The sequence below is a fragment of the Neofelis nebulosa genome, chromosome 10 (genome assembly GCF_028018385.1).
Source record: "Neofelis nebulosa isolate mNeoNeb1 chromosome 10, mNeoNeb1.pri, whole genome shotgun sequence".
In the NCBI taxonomy this organism is placed as follows: domain Eukaryota; kingdom Metazoa; phylum Chordata; class Mammalia; order Carnivora; family Felidae; genus Neofelis; species Neofelis nebulosa.
Genome location: NC_080791.1, coordinates 114,155,415 through 114,172,453, shown reverse-complemented (window position 1 = coordinate 114,172,453; position 17,039 = coordinate 114,155,415). Strand labels below are relative to the sequence as shown.

General features: G+C 66.9%; 1 protein-coding gene across 1 annotated transcript in view; it reads left to right on the top strand.

Moving 5' to 3' along the window:
- Nucleotides 1-3,705, top strand: part of TNNI2 (troponin I2, fast skeletal type) — a 309,296-nt gene extending 305,591 nt beyond the window's left edge. The window contains exons 2-6 of the mRNA XM_058690062.1: nt 2,590-2,631; nt 2,727-2,855; nt 2,977-3,066; nt 3,193-3,369; nt 3,519-3,705. Of these exons, the coding sequence (XP_058546045.1) occupies nt 2,733-2,855; nt 2,977-3,066; nt 3,193-3,369; nt 3,519-3,614 (486 nt within the window). The 5' untranslated portion in view covers nt 2,590-2,631; nt 2,727-2,732 and the 3' untranslated portion in view covers nt 3,615-3,705. The remainder of the gene's footprint in view (nt 1-2,589; nt 2,632-2,726; nt 2,856-2,976; nt 3,067-3,192; nt 3,370-3,518) is intronic.
- Nucleotides 3,706-17,039: the final 13,334 nt, after the last annotated feature.

Here is a 17,039-nt window from a genome sequence, read left to right as displayed (position 1 = left end):
AGCCAGCCCCGTGGGGACAGTGTGGGTGATGAGGAGACATTTGGGGGGTGGTGACGGTGGAGGGAAAGGACTCCAACCTGGGGGGGGCCCGCTTCGCGCCACCCCCCCCCCCCCCCCCCCCCCCGCCACTGCACAGGGCCCCAAACCTTCCAAAGGCCGCTGTAGGGCCGCCTCTTCCAGACGGCAGGGGGCAGTAGATACCTTCGGAAGCCTCCTCCGGCCTTCGGGGGCTCAGCCCCGGCCAGGAGTGCAGCGCTAACCCCCACACATCTGGATGGCTTTAGCTCCCCTGACCCTCCCTGTGGCCCGTGAGGCCGGCAGGCCTGGGGCCACGCACCCCCAGCTCAGAGGATGCCAAGCCATGCTCCTCCGGATGTCTCTGCTGGGTGGGGGGCCCGGGCAGTGTGGGGGTGGGGGGAGGGGGCTCAGTCCCGGGCAGCCGGGCGGGCCCCAGGCCCCCTCAGGTCAGGGAGAGGCTCCCAGGCGGTGGTGTCACCATCCTTGGGTTGCAGGACGCGTTCGAATGAGCCAGGAACCACCCCAGGGCAGGGTGTTCCAGCCGGCTGCACGTCCAGGCGCCCTCCCTTCTTCTCCCAGGAGGGAGGGTGGGATCCCACCTAGGGGAGGGCAGCCCCCACCTAGAGGGCCCTGGCCACTGCCGCAAGGCCGTGTTTGGGGGTCTGGGCCTTGGGGAAAGGAAGGGATGTGGCCAGCTCGTGCCTGAGATGCCCGGCCCAGCTGGGAGGCAGCAGTGAGATGCAGGGCACTGCTCCCTCCAGGAAGCCTGCCCGCCCAGGGGAAACTGTGGGGAAACCGCAGTGTGGACCCCGACTTAGGACCAGAGTGACCCCTCAGCTGATCTCGAGCCGTGTGCCCCGAGGTGGCCCGGCGAGGCCAAGTACATCTGACCACAGGCTCCTTGCAAGAACAAGGGAGGCTTCTCGAACTCGTCACTGAGCTCTAAATAGAGCAACCCAACCTCGGTGTACCCCCACCCCCACCCCCCCCACCACCGCCAAGACTTCTTGGACTGGATGACAGCACGCGGCTGGGCCGGGCCAGGCGGCCTGGGCAGGTGGGGAGGCCCCTGTGCCCCCATTGGTCTGAGGAGGGCTCCATGCCCTTTCTGAGCAGGGGCCCAGCCTGGGGGAGGCCATTTATACCCCTCCCCCTGGGCCCACCAGCCCAACTTGCCGCTGCGGCCTGACCTCGCTCCTCACGCTGCTGCTCAGACACTAGGTGAGGCCAGCCCGGCCGGCAGAGGCCAGGACAGGCGCTTCTGGAGCTTGTTTGCAGGATGAGTTCCCTGGGTGGGGGTCTGGGGGCTGGGGGCCACCTCCAGCAGCCCTCTCTCGGGGGCTTGCATGGTGTGGGGCGTGAGCCGGAGATACGTCGGGGGACGGCCTGGGGGCGGCAGGGGTCGAGGACGGCCCCCCCCGATCAACAGGCCTCACTCTTGAGTGGGACACCAGGAGGAGATCTGACGGGTCGGGGACCCCAGGCCAAAGCGGGGAGTGGTTTCTCACATGCACTTGGGCCCAAAGCCGAAGGAGCAGAGCTAAAATTAGCTGGATGGCTCTGGTGGCCACCTGCGCTGGCCCGTCCCACCCCTCCCTCAGGGACAGCTGCGGCCACTCCGGGCCCTGCCTGGGACATTCTGGGAACACTTTCTCCTCTTCTCACCCTGGCAATTCCAAGACAGAGCCTCAAGGAGGTCGGAGTGGGGGCAGGGCAACAGGCAGGCTTGGTGCGAGGCCTGCCCCCGCCCCCGCCCCCACCCCCACCCCCAACCTGGGCAGCCGGTGTCCACGGCAGGACACGAGCCACCGCCCTCACACCTCGGCCTTTTCTCTCCCACAGGCTCTAAGCCCAGGACTTCAGGATGGGGGAGTAAGTTCCATCCGAGCCCAGGGCCCCTGCCACCCCTGCCCTCCCCCACCCCGGGGTGGGGGGGTCTCCACAGCCCCCCAGCCCCCGCCCTGGCCCCCTCCCACTCCCACCTGCCCCCACGCTGCCTCATCCACGCCCTGACCTCTGTCTTCTCTCCCCCCATCCCACCTGCACTCTCGGGACAGTGAGGAGGTGAGTACCTACTTGAGGGGGGGCATGAGACACAGAGGGGATGGGACCCCCTACTTGGGATAGGTCAAAGGTCAGAGCTCGAGGGAAGCTGCCCAGCCCTCCCCCCACGAACGAGCCCCACCCAGCCACCAGGACAGGGGCGAAAACAGGAAGTGGCTGCCAGTGCCTCGTGGGGCAGGGGAAGTGAGGCTGTGTGGCCAGGTCACCAGAATCGCTTCTTATTCCCGATTGCCACCCCCCCAACCCCCCCCCCCACCACAGCCTTGGCTCTGTAGGGATGCCCTGCACCTCCCACTTCTCCCCTCCCCTTAACCTTTGAACCCAACCTGCCACCTGGGTACAGGTGTCCTGGGCCCAGCCCCCCCACCGGGGGGGCCTCTGGAGCCCCGGTGTCCAGCTGCCTCCTAGACAGGGCCCACCGGCCTGGGGCGGGCTGAGCGGGAGGGGATATGGCGGTGCTGGGGACTGGGCTGGCCCTGACTCTGCCCCCTCCCCCTTGCCCCACAGAAACGCAACAGGGCCATCACGGCCCGGAGACAGCACCTGAAGGTAGGCGCTGGCCCCGAGAGGGCCGTCCCGGGGTCTGCGCGGGGCGAGGCCCCCACAGCCCCTCACTGGCTTGCCCCCCACCCCGCCCCCTGCAGAGTGTGATGCTCCAGATCGCGGCCACCGAGCTGGAGAAGGAGGAGAGTCGCCGTGAGACTGAGAAACAGAACTACCTGTCTGAGCACTGCCCCCCACTGCACGTCCCCGGCTCCATGTCTGAAGTGCAGGTACCCTCCCCTGGCGGCGCCCCTGCCTGCTGCCTTGGTCTCCCCACCGGTCAAGAGAGGGGGCAGGGCAGGTGGAGGTCGGGTGGGCAGCGGCCCGCCCACCCGCTGCCCCCACCCCCAGGAGCTCTGCAAACAGCTGCACGCCAAGATCGACGCGGCCGAGGAGGAGAAGTATGACATGGAAATAAGGGTCCAGAAGAGCAGCAAGGAGGTGAGCGGCCGGTGGGGGGGGGGGGGGGGGCGGGGAGGGCCGGGACGCGGCGAGGGGCGCCCTGGACGGGAGGGGGCGGGGGGCCTGGCCAGCGCGGGCTCCCACCCAGCCCTTCCCCGCCGGCAGCTGGAGGACATGAACCAGAAGCTGTTCGACCTGAGAGGCAAGTTCAAGAGGCCCCCGCTGAGACGGGTGCGCATGTCGGCTGACGCCATGCTCAAGGCGCTGCTGGGCTCCAAGCACAAGGTGTGCATGGACCTTCGGGCCAACCTGAAGCAGGTCAAGAAGGAGGACACCGAGAAGGTACGCTGCGGCCCGGCCCCAGGCTCCCGGGGTGTCTGCGGGGGGGCTCGACTGCGCTGCCCGCCTCGGGGGCGGGGGGGGGGGGGTGACAGGGAGGCTAAGGGGTGACCCGCAGCCTCCTCCTGAGCCCTGTCCTGGCCCGTCCCCAGGAGCGGGACCTGCGCGACGTGGGCGACTGGCGGAAGAACATCGAGGAGAAGTCTGGCATGGAGGGCAGGAAGAAGATGTTCGAGTCCGAGTCCTAGGCCGCCCGTGCCCCACCAGGGCCCGGAGCTCCCGGCGCAGTGAGGGAGGATGGGGCTCGTCTAAGTGCTCAATAAAGGATTCCAATCCCCATGACTGGTCTGGTCTGGTCCTGCGCAGCCTCACTGCCCACCGACTGCCTCGGGCACCCAGCAGACTGTTGTGTGCGGGGGGTGCTGGCCCAGGGTGGGTTGGTGTGGTCAGTGGTGAGCGGTCCGTCCCCGCTGTTCCCCAAGACCTGCCCTGGACTCACCCGCCCTGGGAGGGCTTGGGGGCAGATGGCCTGGGCCGCGTCGGAGCCACGGTGGCGGAGAAGAGATCATTTGTCCATTTGCATGGCATCATCAGGGGACCTGCCAGGCCCAGAGACCCTCTGTGTGGCGTGATTCCATGCGACATGGGTGGCCCCCCATCCCTCCCACAGGGGGCTCGTGGGCACAGTCCCGGCTCAGACAGCCCTCCCGGGGTGGCTGGTGCCCATCCAGCAGGGACACACCGGGGCTGGGGTCCACGCTCCCGCCTGGGGGCTGATGGCAGGCCCACCTGGCCCCACGGCAGGCCCGGCGACAGGGCTCACGCTGCGTCTGTCCCCCCCCCCCCCCCCCGCCAAGGCCTTGGCCCACCTCACAACGTCAAAGGAGGCCGTCCCTGACAGGCCCTGAAGAGGACGGTCACGGCAAGGCCACGGCTGTCCCACCTCCTCTGTGGGGAGTGACACGGTGACCCGCCAAGGTCTGAACACCCAAATATTTGGAGGGGTACCCAGGAGAGATGCCCGGGGAGGCCAGGCCACCCACCCTGCCCTTGGGGGAGCTCCCCGAAGGCCCTCCCAGCTCGGACACCCGTGCACGGCCCCCAGCTCCAGCTCCGGCAGGATGTTGGGGGCCAAGGCACTCCCCACGCAGAGCTGAGAGTGGGCAAGGCAGGCAGTGAGTTCAACGAACAGTTTCGGTGGCCGGATAGAGCGATAGGGGCAGCACCCCACCGCAGACCCGACAGGGTGACCTGGGCAGCTGTCCAGGGGCCCTGCCTACCAGGAGGGTCCTCGGGAGGCAGGGACACCCGGCTCCCCTGAGACTCAACATCCTGGTTTGGGAAGACTCACCATGTGGAGAAATGATGGGGTTTTTTGGTTTTTTTCTAGTCAAGGAAATGTCAAACACACAGTCCCAGGTAGTGACCCCCTGGGTGGGAAGGTGATGGGAGGGGCCACGCAGGGACAGATGCCGTGACTCGGGCTGGGAAGAAGATTCACTGGTGTTTGTTACAACAGGCAAACAGGACAAGGAGCAAACATCACAGCTAGCCCCACAAGCCCTCTCCGCACACGGCCGGGCTGTCCTGGTGTCCCCCAAAAGACACACAGCCTCGGGCGGGGATGTCCGTGAAGCCTGTGGCCGGCCCAGCACCCGGCACACAGAGGGGGCTCTGCATTCTAGAAAGATCTCCACGGGTGGAGAACAGGCAGTCCAGGAGTGAGGCTGGAGTGGGGGAGGGCACAGGAACCACAGCCATCTCCCGGGAGGGAGGGAGGGGAGAGGGGTGGGAGATACTTAAGAGACAGAGTCCCCGAGGGGGATGGGAACAGGCGGGGGGTGGGGGGGGCTGCTCCCCAGGGAGGGGGCTCTGAGCAAATGAGGGGCCGGCTCTCAGCTGTGGGTTTGCTGGACGCAGGGGTCTGGGCTGGAGATGGGGGTCCGGGCATCCTCAGAAATGAGTGTTGGGGGATCCCCAACAATGAGCAGGCGGGGGAGGGGACGAGAACGCTGCTCCTGGAGGCCCGGGCCGGATGCTGCCCAGGAAGGACCCCGGAAGCGAGGAGCAGGGCGCCAAAGGTACGGCGGCCGTGGCCTGCCGTGTCGGTGATGCTGGAGGTCGGGGTGTGGATGCAGCCGCAGGAAGCCCCAGGGGACCTCAGCTGGGAGAGGTGAGGAGGGGGAGCATGGCAGGCAGCCCAGGAGGTCAAGGGCAGGAGGGCGTGGGGCGGGGGCAAGGCTGGTGCGCGTCCAGGTGGGCTTGTGTGTGCCTGTGTGAGGCAGGTTCGTGCCCACAGCTCTTTCCCTGTCCTCGACACCATCCTCCACAGAGGGCTTCCCGGAGGAGGCGCTGAGCCAGGGCTGGGGGAGCAGCCCCACAGATGAGCCGGGAAGCAGAGAGGTGGGCCAAACAAATCCACATACAGCAACATAACTGAGGGAGCAGGTCGCAAGGATGCAGACCGGCAAGTGTGCGGGGGGGGGGGGGGGGGGGGGGGGGCGTCCCCAGGAAGCAGGCCCCCTTGGTCTTTCGGGGCCGAGGAGCTGAGAGGGGGCGGATGTGCCCGTGTTCTGTGTATCGTCACCCTTGAAACTTTTCTGTAAGTTTGAAATAATTTCTCCAAAGTTAAACTTTTCCTTGACCATCGAAACAATAAAATTCCCGAGCAACCGTCAAAACAGATGAGGTGGAATCGACCAAGATGCGTGGACCAGGTGTTGGATGTGGAGACATGGGCGTGGACAGGCCGGGAGAGCACTGGGGGCACAGGGCGGGCCTGGGGGACCCCGCACCCCTGCTGGGGCTGGGCAGGGACCACAGGGCGGGCCCGGGGGACCCCGCACCCCTCCCGGGGCCGGGCAGGGACCGCAGGGCAGGCCCGGGGGACCCCACACCCCTCCCGGGGCCGGGCAGGGACCTGCAGCGCGGGCCCGGGGGACCCCACACCCCTCCCGGGGCCGGGCAGGGACCGCAGGGTGGGCCTGGGGGGACACTGCCCCCCCCACCCCAGTATGAGGTGGTGGGAGGGTGCGTGAGGGTGAGCCGCCTTGGCCCGAGGAGGCAGGGAAGAGTGGGCAGTGCCACGTTGGGGAACCTGGAAGTGGGTGGAGCTGGGGACGGGCATGGTCCAGGGGCTTCCCAGTTGATGGGACTGGCCCAGACTCAGAGGGACCTCCCCTCCACCCCTGCCCTGCCGGCCAAGGGGAAGCCCGAGTGGGGCCCTGGGCCCAGAGTTCCTCTGTGAGCAAGCATCCCCTGCTGAGGCCCACCCCTCTCCCCGGCCAGCCTTGCCCCTGTGACCTGTCCCCTCTTTGGTCCCTGAGCACCAGCTCTCTGGGTCCAGACCTGCCTTTGTCCCTTGTGAGGCCTCCGGGTCCTCTGCTGTTCTGTTTCTGCCTCCCTGATACCTCCTGGCCAGCTGCTGGGACTCAGTTTCCCCGACTATAATGGGAGAAGAGAATGCCCACCTCACTGGATGGCCAGATGGGGAGGGACCAGCGCGTGTCCCCAGCTTCACACATGACACACCTGCCTCAGTACTGGGCCTGGAAGCATGTCTGGGCTGTTCCTCGGCTGCCCGCCCCCCCAACCCCCCAACCTTCAGTTTCCCTCAAGTCACTTCTTCCAGGAAGACCTCCATGATCCGTCAGGCCCCAAGGCCCAGCACGTCTGGGCCTAGACGGCCATCACTAGAGGGGAGGGAGGCCGTCGGGTAGGGATGGGACTTTGGGCGCCCCCTGCCCCCCCATCTCCTAGCCACGCCCATCACCAACGTCCTTGCTGGGAGGGGGCCCTGCCCACAGGAGACCCTCCATCCAGACAGCTTCTCCCCCCAGTGCCCACCTCGGTCCCCTGGGACCCTCCACTTCCGAGCCCCTCCAGGCCGGCCTCGGGGAGGGGGCCCTTCTGCCTCGCACCACCCCCTCGCTCTGGAGGGGATTGCTGGCAACTCCAGGTGCAGACCGGTACCGGCCCACCTCCCAGCCGCCCTACCAGGCCCTTCCACGACCCCCAGTGACCTGGGCCCACATCACCCAAACCAGAGGCCCCAGCACCAGGCTCTCACCTTCCTCCCCGGGGCCTTTCCCGACTATAAAATGGAATAAGGGAACCCCCAGATGGCCAGTGGCCCCTCCTCACCTGCCTGTCTACCCATCTTCCCCTGGGGTCCCCCCAGCCTGTCCGCCCCCGGCTGCCTTTCAGACTCCCTGTCCCCTCCTGCCCAGATGTTGACCGCACCATCTGGACCCCCAGTGCATCCTGGGCACCCCACCGTCTCACTGTCTCACCCCGGGGCTCATAGGGGGCTGACGCAGGACCTGCCGGCTGCCGAGGACACTGCTGCCTCTCCCTCCCGGGCCCGCAGTTTGAGGACCGGTGACGCCCTGACGCTGAGCTCTCGGTGGCACGTGTGCATCCAGCCGGGCCCCTGGCCCCCCAGCCCTTCTCACGGTCTCCAGGCCCCTCCCCTGCCGCTGGGCATGGAGTGCCAGCCGGGGACTCTGAGGCCCTCAGGGAGGAGAAGCCTGGGGTCCTGGGACAGCTGCGGAGACCCCTCCCCAACACCTCGGCCCCAGAGTTGGGCGGAGTGAGGGCGGAGCCCCCAGGGCTGTCTGGTACAGCAACTGCTCCGCTTTCCTGAGCAGCAGGTCCCTGCGTCAGTGTCCTGGGGCCGCACGAGGAAGGCCCACACACGGGGCTCACACCGCAGACGGTCACCATCCCCCATCCTGGCGGCCGGAGCCCGAGGTCCAGGCGTGGGCGGGGCTGGGTCCCTCCAAGCCCCTCTCCTTGTGTGTGGCCGGCCGTCCTCCCCCTGTGTCCTCACGGGGTCGTCCCTCCGTGCGTGTCTGTGTCCCGATCCCCTCTTCTTACAAGGACCCCAGTCACACGGGACCAGGGCCCACCCCGTTGGCCCCGTGTTACCTTGATCACCTACAAGTCCCCATCTCCTGTGCGGCCCTGCTCCCAGGCCCGAGCTCATAGGGACACGGCTGAGCCCACGACCCTCTCCAGCCCACCCTGTCCTCTCGTGCTCAGTGTCCCCTCCTGAACCCTCAGAGCACCCTTCCCACTGCTCCACACGGCTCGCCCCCAATCCTCTGCCCACACTGCTCCGGCCCTGGGCGCTGGCACGTGCTGGCACTCCCTCCCCCTGAGCTCAGGCCTCCGCGGGCCTCCTCACACACCCCTGCGCTCCGCCAGCTCCCCGATTCTGACCAACCAGCTGTCCTTTCTGGCCTGCCCTGCCCTGCGTGTAGACGGCTTCTCCATTCCTGACCTCTCCTGCTCACTCACTCCGTCCGTCCTCCCAGCCCCTCTCCAGCATCCTGTCACTCAATGTCACTTGAGCGTGTGGTCCTGACACTGTCTTCCCTGGGGAACCCGTCCCACCTGGGCCTTTGAGGTCACTTTGCCCGCGGCCCCAGCTGCCCCTGGACAGTTTGCCCGGGTGGCCCGCAGACCCCGTGGAGTCAGTGCACCACCCCCCCCCCCCCCACCGTGTCCCTCTGCACTGCCCACCCTGCACAGACCTCCCCCTGGCCCCGGCCTCAGAGCTCTGTGTGCCGCTCGGCTCAGTGCCCGAGCCAGGAGCCCGCCCGGAGCCCACCACCCGCCAGCAGCGCTCACTCAGGCCCAGCCTTGGGTCGGCTTACGGCCTCACTCGACCACCCGCTCTGCCACTGGCCCGCGCACATGTCTGCAGGCGCCAGGATGGACGAGGCAAGGCGTCCACCTCTCAAGTTCCATTGCCGAATGACAGCAAGGGACCCAAAGAGGGAGCATCCGTTTCTCAGCAGACCCCTCTCGTCAGAGCAGGGCGCGGGTGGCACTGAGGGTCCCCGGGAGGCCTCGCCCCATCCTCGCCCCCCTGTCCCCGCCGAACGGCGAGGAGGGCCCCTCGAGGAGCCGCCGGTGAAGGGAGGGGTGGGAGCCCCGGCGGCCAGGGCTGGACGGTCCAGGGCATTTTCAGCTTTATCTGTTTAAAGCCTGGAGAGGTTTGGGTGCGAGCACGTAGAAGGGTGCTGGCCCGGGAGGGAGTCTGACCCGAGGTTCTGGCAGAGGAGCTAAGGGGCAGGGTTGGGGCAGAGCAGGGGGGCTGAGCGGGGGGCAGAAGAAGGGACTGAGCAGGGGAGCAGAGGAGGGGGCAGAGCAGGGAGGCAGAGCAGGGGGACAGAGTGGGAGGCAAAGGAGGGGGCAGAGGAGGGGTGCAGAGCAGGGGGCAGAGCAGGGGGCTGAACAAGGGGCAGAGCAGGGGGGCAGAGAAGGGGGCAGAGGAAGGGGGCAGAGGAGGCAACTGAACAGGGGGGCAGAGTGGGGGGCAAAAGAGAGGGCAGAGGAGGGGGGCAGAGCAGAGGGCAGAACAGGGGGACAGAGTGGGAGGCAAAGGAGGGGGCAGAAGAGGGGTGCAGAGCAGGGGAGCTGAGAAGGGGGCAGAGCAGGGGGACTGAGCAGGGGAGCAGAGGAGGGGGCAGAGCAGGGGAGCCGAGCAGGGGGCTGAACAGGGGGGCAGAGTGGGGGGCAAAGGAGAGGGCAGAAGAGGGGACTGAGCAGGGGGCAGAGCAGGGGGACAGAGTGGGGGACAAAGGAGGGGGCAGAGGAGGGGTGCAGAACAGGGGGGCTGAGAAGGGGACAGAGCAGGGGGACTGAGCAGGGGGGAAGAGAAGGGGGCAGAGGGGGGCAGAGCAGGGGGCAGAGTGGGAGGCAAAGGAGGGGGCAGAAGAGGGGTACAGAGCAGGGGAGCTGAGAAGGGGGCAGAGCAGGGGGGCAGAGCAGGGGGCAGAGGAGGGGGCAGAGCAGGGGGCAGAGGAGGGGGCAGAGCAGGGGAGAAGAGCAGGGGGCAGAGCAGGGGAGAAGAGCAGAGGGCTGAGCAGGGGGCTGAGCAGGGGGGCTGAGCAGGGGGCAGAGCAGAGGGCTGAGCAGGGGGCTGAGCAGGGGGGCTGAGCAGGGGGCCAGAGCTCAGGACTGCAGGTGGTTCCAGATGAGAGTCCCGCCTGTGCTGGCTTCTGTGTCTTCCTTCGAGTGTGGGGCGACGAGGAGGGAGGCCTGGGGTGACCCTGGGAGGGGTGACCGCATCTGCGCTCCTTCAGCACCCTGCGGCCCGCAGCCCCCCCACCCCCACCCCCCCCACCCCCGCCCCTGGAGGGTGCGTCTGCCTCCCAGCCTCCGGGCCCACCGGGGCTCGACGGCAGGGGGCGGACAGCTGGCACAAAGACCCGCAGCCAGGGCGGCTTACACAGCAGGAACTGGTGTCCCCCAGTCCCCGCTCCAGGCGTGGGCAGGTGGGTCCCCTCCGAGGCGGTGAGGGAGAGTCTGTTCCGGGTCCATCTCCCCCCCCCCCCCCATCCTGCGGTTTCCTGCCTTGTTTGAAGCTCCCCGGCTGGTAGACGCACCCCCACCTCTGCCTCGGCGTCCTCACGTGGCCTCGCCCTGCGTGCGAGTCTCACTCAAATTTCCTCTTTTTTAAGAACACAGTCTCATGGGATGAGGGGCCACCCTGACAACCTCATCCTCACTCATTACATCTGCAAGGACCCTTTCTCCAAATCAGGTCCCACTGTGAGGTCCGGAGTGGGGGGGACACAGTTTCCCCCCCCCCCCCCCCCAGGAGGGAGCAGTTGCCTCTGGGCCTTTGAGGACGGGCGTGGGCAGGGGAGGCCAGCAGCCCGCCAGGGCCCCGGGGTCCGGCGAGCGTCCAGAGGGTCACAAGGGCCAGGGCCTGAGAGGGGGTGAACGGGCGGGTCCAGCAGGTCAGGGCGGCGCCCCCCTCGGGGTGGCTTTCAAGCTCCACGGGGTCTCCCTTTTGACATTCTTAATAGCGTTTGACCCAGAGGCCCCGCATGGTGGCGGCTGGAAGACATGTCTTGGGAGGGGCACCCGGCCTCTGTCTGCCCTCACCATTCCTGGCAAGGCCCCTAAATTTCCCAGCTGTGATGTTGGGGCCGACCTCACCGTAGGGGCAGAGGAAGGACCAAATGGCGGGCCGATCCGGGGTGGCCCGTGTCCCTGGGGATGCCGGCCGCGAGGCTGAGGCCCAGCCCCCGCTCGGACGGACGTCCAGCCACTGCATCCTGGTCCAGGGCAGGACAGCGAGAGTGACCCTGGGAACCCCAGGGGGGACGGGGGAGGCAGCAGGCTGAGAGCTCCCTCCCGGTGGCCCTGCGCCGTCCTGGTGCGGGACCCCCTTCACGGTGTTGAATGGGGAGGCTCCTCGCTGCGTGTGGGTGGGGACGAGGGCGCCTCACCGCCTCCCAGTCGGCTTGTCCTTTGGCCAGGCCCCAGCCTGAAGCATGAACGCTCTGGGGGCACTACTGCCCTCCCCGCCGCCCTGGGGAGCCCCTACGCCCCCACCTCCAGGGCCTGGTGATGCTGATGGTGCCAGGTCAGCTCCAAGCTCCCTGAGTGTGGGGGCGAGGAGACCGGGGAACCCAGCAGCTCAGGGAAGTAAAGGAAGCAGGGGTGTGCGGCACGGGCCCCAGCGGTCAGTGGCCTGAAGAGCTCAGACCAGTCGGGAGGCCCGAGGTGTGGCCTCGAGAGGCTCGGAGAACAGGTGCGTCTGTGCTCCGCTCCCGGGAGGCTTCCGTCCAGAGAGAGGATGCTTATCGTGGCGGCTTGGGGGCCGGACCCGTGTCCTGGTGCTTATGCACGGCCTGCCGCGCCCAGACTTCCATCCAGGACTGTGGGGGATTCAGGAGCCCACGGGGGCTCCCCGACAGGCGTCCCGACAACCGTCTGGCCCGTGCACGCACTGCTGCCTTCCCGGGGCCCCTCTCTGTCACCGCTGGCCCTTGCAACTTGCTTAACACTTCCTGATGACTGCTTGGGTTTTTTTTTTTTTTTTTTTTTCTCTTCTCTTGCATCAACAGATTAAAAAACAACACCCCAACCCCAGCCCCAGTGCCCTTCAAACCTCAACCTGCAGCCGGAAGGGGGAAGTGAAACCCAGCTGGGGGAGGGGGAACGCTGGGACCAGCCGCCTGAGGGAGCAGCCGAAGTCACAGGCACACGCACAGCCCCAAGCGGCCCGGACCCCGGCCCGATGGCAGAGGCTCCGAGCCACCCTGGCTCCGAGGAGCAGGAGGCGCTCCTGGTGGACAAAGACGCCGGGTAAGAGTCCGTTCTGAGCGCGCGGGAGAGTTCGCATTTATAGTGGGTGGCGCTTAATCTGGGGGTGGATGAGGCCACCGGGACTTGGGGCAGCAGGCGGCTGCGGGGTACTTCCCGGGGTCCCCGTCTCACCCCGCGGTGGGTGCGTGTCTCTCCAGTCGGCCTCTGTAGCCGGGCTTCAGCGGGAGAGTCCGGCTTCGCGCCCCAACCACTGGGATGCTGACCCAGGACACGGAGGCCCGGACCCCCGAGGCAGGGACTCAGGGCCTTACCCCGGCAGGAGGGGGGGGTGGGAGGGCCTGGCCGGGAGGGGCTGCTTGGCCCCAGGACCCTCGAAGCCCTTGCGGGAGGCCGGGCCGGGTGCCCCGCCCGCCCCCGCCCAGGTGACTGAGGTGCCGCTGCTGGCCGCTGCCTGCTCCCAGTGCTGCAGCCGCTGTTGCTTAGAAATGGCGCGGGAGGCCGACACGGGCAGAAGGGAAGTGCCACACACCCGGAGCTGGGCGGGGAGCCCCGCGGAGCCGCTGGGTGCCAGCCTGTGCAGGGACAGGACACCCAGAGCCACCAGCATGGAGAGGAGCGCGCTGCTGGTCTGCTCAGTCTGCTCCCCCACCCCCGCCCCCCGCAGCACCTGCTGGGCAGGGCGGAGCCGCAGGCCAGGTCCCCACAGCCCCAGGGCTGACTCGGTCAGTGGATTCTAACCACTGAGGCTGGTGTCGCCTCCCTGATCCTGTGGCGACGTCTTTATTCGTAACGAGGGAACCGACCTGGAAGTCTCTGCCAGGAGTGTGCATGTGTGCGTGAGGCAGGTGGAAGGGTGCCTTCCCCTCGCCCAGGCCCACAGGGCGCCCTGCTTCGGGGGTTCAGGGGCCCGAGCGCCGGGGGGAGGGGGCGACCGGCAGACAGCTGTGCCCCACTCAGGAATGTCTCCTCCCATCAGCCTGTCTCGTGTTCCTCCGGCCACCGTGTGCCCATAGAAGGGCACTGCTTGAGCAGCCTGGCCGGGGCATCCCCGCCTCCCTCCTTGACCCCCCCCCCACCCCAGCTGTCCCGCGGGCGGAGGACACAGAGGACGGCGTGGACCGCGGCCGAGGCCCAGGCAGGCGGGGAGGCACCTGTGCCTGCTCGGTCAGGAGCTGGGCCTGAGAGCTGGCTGAATGCCCCTGGCCCCTTAGGGCCTGGGACCCCCGCCCAAGCACCCCTTCCCCCCCCCCCCAATGTGGTGTCAGAACGAAACTGAGACCCAGGGTGAGGCACGGTTCTCATTTCACAAGGTGACTAAGGGAACTGGGATTTTCCTGTCCAGAGTGGGTGAGAAGTCCCGTTGCCCAGGATGGGGATGTGTGGCCTGGGAAGCCCCCACGGGAGACCCCAGGAGGGCCAAGGCTGGGCAGGTTGGGGCTGGAGCATTCCAGATAAGACCTGCCCCCAGACCCCCTCTATTGCCTGCATCCAAGACATCGCCCCTCCTATCCAGCCAGGTCAGGCCTCCCCCCTGCAACTGGGCAATGGGCTGTCCCCTCAGACTATCCCCTCAGACTCTTCCAAGATGGGGCCACCCCCCTCAGACTAACCCTTGCCAGACTGCCCTAAGATGGGGCCACCTCCCTCAGACTGCCCCAGGATGGGGTCACCCCCCTCAGACTGCCCTGGGATGGGGCCACCCTGCTCAGACTGCCCCAGGATGGGCCATCCTCCTCAGACTGCCCCAGGATTGGGCCACCTCCCTCAGACTGCCCCCAGGATGAGGCTTCCCCTCTCAGACTGCCTCAGGATGGGGCCAATGCCCCTCAGACTGCTATGGGGTGGGACCACCTCCCTCAGACAGCCCCAGGATGGGGCCTCTCCTCTCAGAACCTCACATTAGGGTCTAGGACTGGGGCGTACCCCAACAACGTGCCCTGGGCAGGGTGTTTGCCCCTCCTCTGTCCCACTTGTGGGCCAGGTCAAGATACCCTCTCCTTGCTCTGGCTGCCCAGCTGTGGGGTCCCACAAGGGCTGGCCAGGACCACGGGTCTCTGTGGGGCCCCCTGGTGGAGCTGAGGTGTGGCCCTGCACCCCTCCCTGTGGGGAACCATGGACCTGAGACCCTGAGGAGAGCGGGGACAGGGCCTCCACACAGTGCATGGAAGGGAGTCTCAAGATGTCCCAGGGTCCTGGGCTTGGCAGGTCTGGATCCCTGAATCCCAACCCCTTGGAGGCCCCATGTGCACCCCCAGCATGCACCCTGAACTTCAGCAGGGCCAGACCAGGCTGTGCTGGGCCCTCCCCATGTCCACGTGACAGGAGAGCTGCCCCACACTGCAGACGGGCCTCGCCCCTGCCCCAGCCCGGCCTGCTCCCCAGCTTGGCAAGGATGCCCTCTCCCGGGGGTCTCTGTACCCCTGTCCCCAGCATGCTCTTTCTCCACGAGGCCACTGGACCCCACGTGTGGAACCATTCACCACGGGGCAGCAAAAGCCATACCTCCGGAGGCCCCTGCAGGCCGGCCCTGGGTCCTCAGACCTCACTTCCCCTCCAAGATTTGCTAAAAGCACCTCCGAGTTCTGACAGGTGCCAGAGTCACGGCAGACTTTCCTTCCAAGCCCTGCCTGGCTGTCCTGCCCCATTGCCAGGTTTCCAAAGGCCCATCAGGCCCACCTGCAGTGACCACTGCCCTCGGCTTCCTTTGCATCTGCCACTGCCTGTGGTCAAGCCCCAGCCTGGGAGCCCTAGTCATGTCCCAGGATCCCTGATCCTATCCTGGAGCCCTGGTCTTTTCTTGGGAGCCTTGGTCCTGTCCTGGAGCCCTGGTCCTGTCCTGGAGTCCTGGTCCTGTCCTGGGACCCTGGCCCTGTCCTGGAGCCCTGCTCCTGTCCTGGAGCCCTGGTCAGTCCTGGAGTCCTGGTCCTATCCTGGAGGCCTATTTCTGTCCTGGGAGCCCTGATCCTACCTTGGGAACCCTGGTCCTGTCCTAGAGCCCTGGTCCTGTCCTGGGAACCATGATCCTATCCTGGAAAGCCTGGTTCTCTCCTGGAGCCCTGGTCCTATCCTGAGGCCTGGTCCTATTCTGGGAGCCCTGGTCCTATCCTGGGACCCTGGTCCCGTCCTGGGGCCCTAGTCTTGTCCTGGGGCCCTGGACCTGTCCTGGAGTCCTGGTCCTGTCCTGGAGCTCTGGTCTTGTCTTGGGAGCCTTGGTCCTGTCCTGGAGCCCTGGTCCTGTCCTGGGATCCCTGGTCTTGTCCTGGAGTCCTGGTCAGTCCTGGAGTCCTGGTCCTATCCTGGAGGCCTGTTTCTGTCCTGGGAGCCATGATCCTGCCTTGGGAACCCTGGTCCTGTCCTGGGGCCCTGGCCCTGTCCTGGAGTCCTGGTCCTGTCCTGGAGCTCTGGTCTTGTCTTGGGAGTCTTGGTCCTGTCCTGGGGCCCTGGTCCTGTCCTGGGAGCCTTGGTCCTGTCCTGGAGCCCTGGTTCTGTCCTGGGAACCTTGGTCCTGTCCTGGAGCCCTGCTCCTGTCCTGGAGCCCTGGTTCTGTCCTGGGAACCTTGGTCCTGTCCTGGAGCCCTGCTCCTGTCCTGGAGCCCTGGTCCTGTCCTGGGAACCTTGGTCCTGTCGTGGAGCCCTGGTTCTGTCCTGGGAACCTTGGTCCTGTCCTGGAGCCCTGGTCCTGTCCTGGAGCCCTGGTCCTGTCCTGGAGCCCTGGTTCTGTCCTGGGAACCTTGGTCCTGTCCTGGAGTCCTGGTCCTATCCTGGAGGCCTATTTCTGTCCTGGGAGCCCTGATCCTACCTTGGGAACCCTGGTCCTGTCCTGGAGCCCTGGTCCTGTCCAGGATCCCTGGTCCTGTCTTGGAGTCCTGGTCCTGTCCTGGAGCCCTGGTTCTGTTCTGGGAGCCTTGGTCCTGTCCTGGAGCCCTGGTCCTGTCCTGGGGCCCTGGTCCTGTCCTGGAGCCCTGGTCTTGTCTTGGGAGCCTTGGTCCTGTCCTGGAGGCCTGTTTCTGTCCTGGGAGCCCTGATCCTACCTTGGGAACCCTGGTCCTGTCCTGGAGCCCTGCTCCTGTCCTGGAGCCCTGGTCAGTCCTGGAGTCCTGGTCTTATCCTGGAGGCCTATTTCTGTCCTGGGAACCCTGATCCTACCTTGGGAACCCTGGTCCTGTCCTGAAGACCTGGTCCTGCCCTGGGAACCATGATCCTATCCTGGAAAGTCTGGTTCTATCCTGGATCCCTGGACCTGTCCTGGTGTCTTGGTCCTGTCCTGGAGCTCTGGTCCTGTCCTGGGAACCTTGGTCCTGTCCTGGAGCCCTGGTCCTGTCCTGGAGCCCTGATTCTGTCCTGGGAACCTTGGTCCTGTCCTGGAGCCCTGGTCCTGTCCTGGGAACCTTGGTCCTGTCCTGGAGCCCTGGTCCTGTCCTGGGAACCATGATCCTATCCTGGAAAGCCTGGTTCTATCCTGGAGCCCTGGACCTGTCCTGAAGTCTTGGTCCTGTCCTGGAGCCCTGGTCCTGTCCTGGGATCCCTGGTCTTGTCCTGGAGTCCTGGTCAGTCCTGGAGTCCTGGTCTTATCCTGGAGGCCTGTTTCTGTCCTGGGAGCC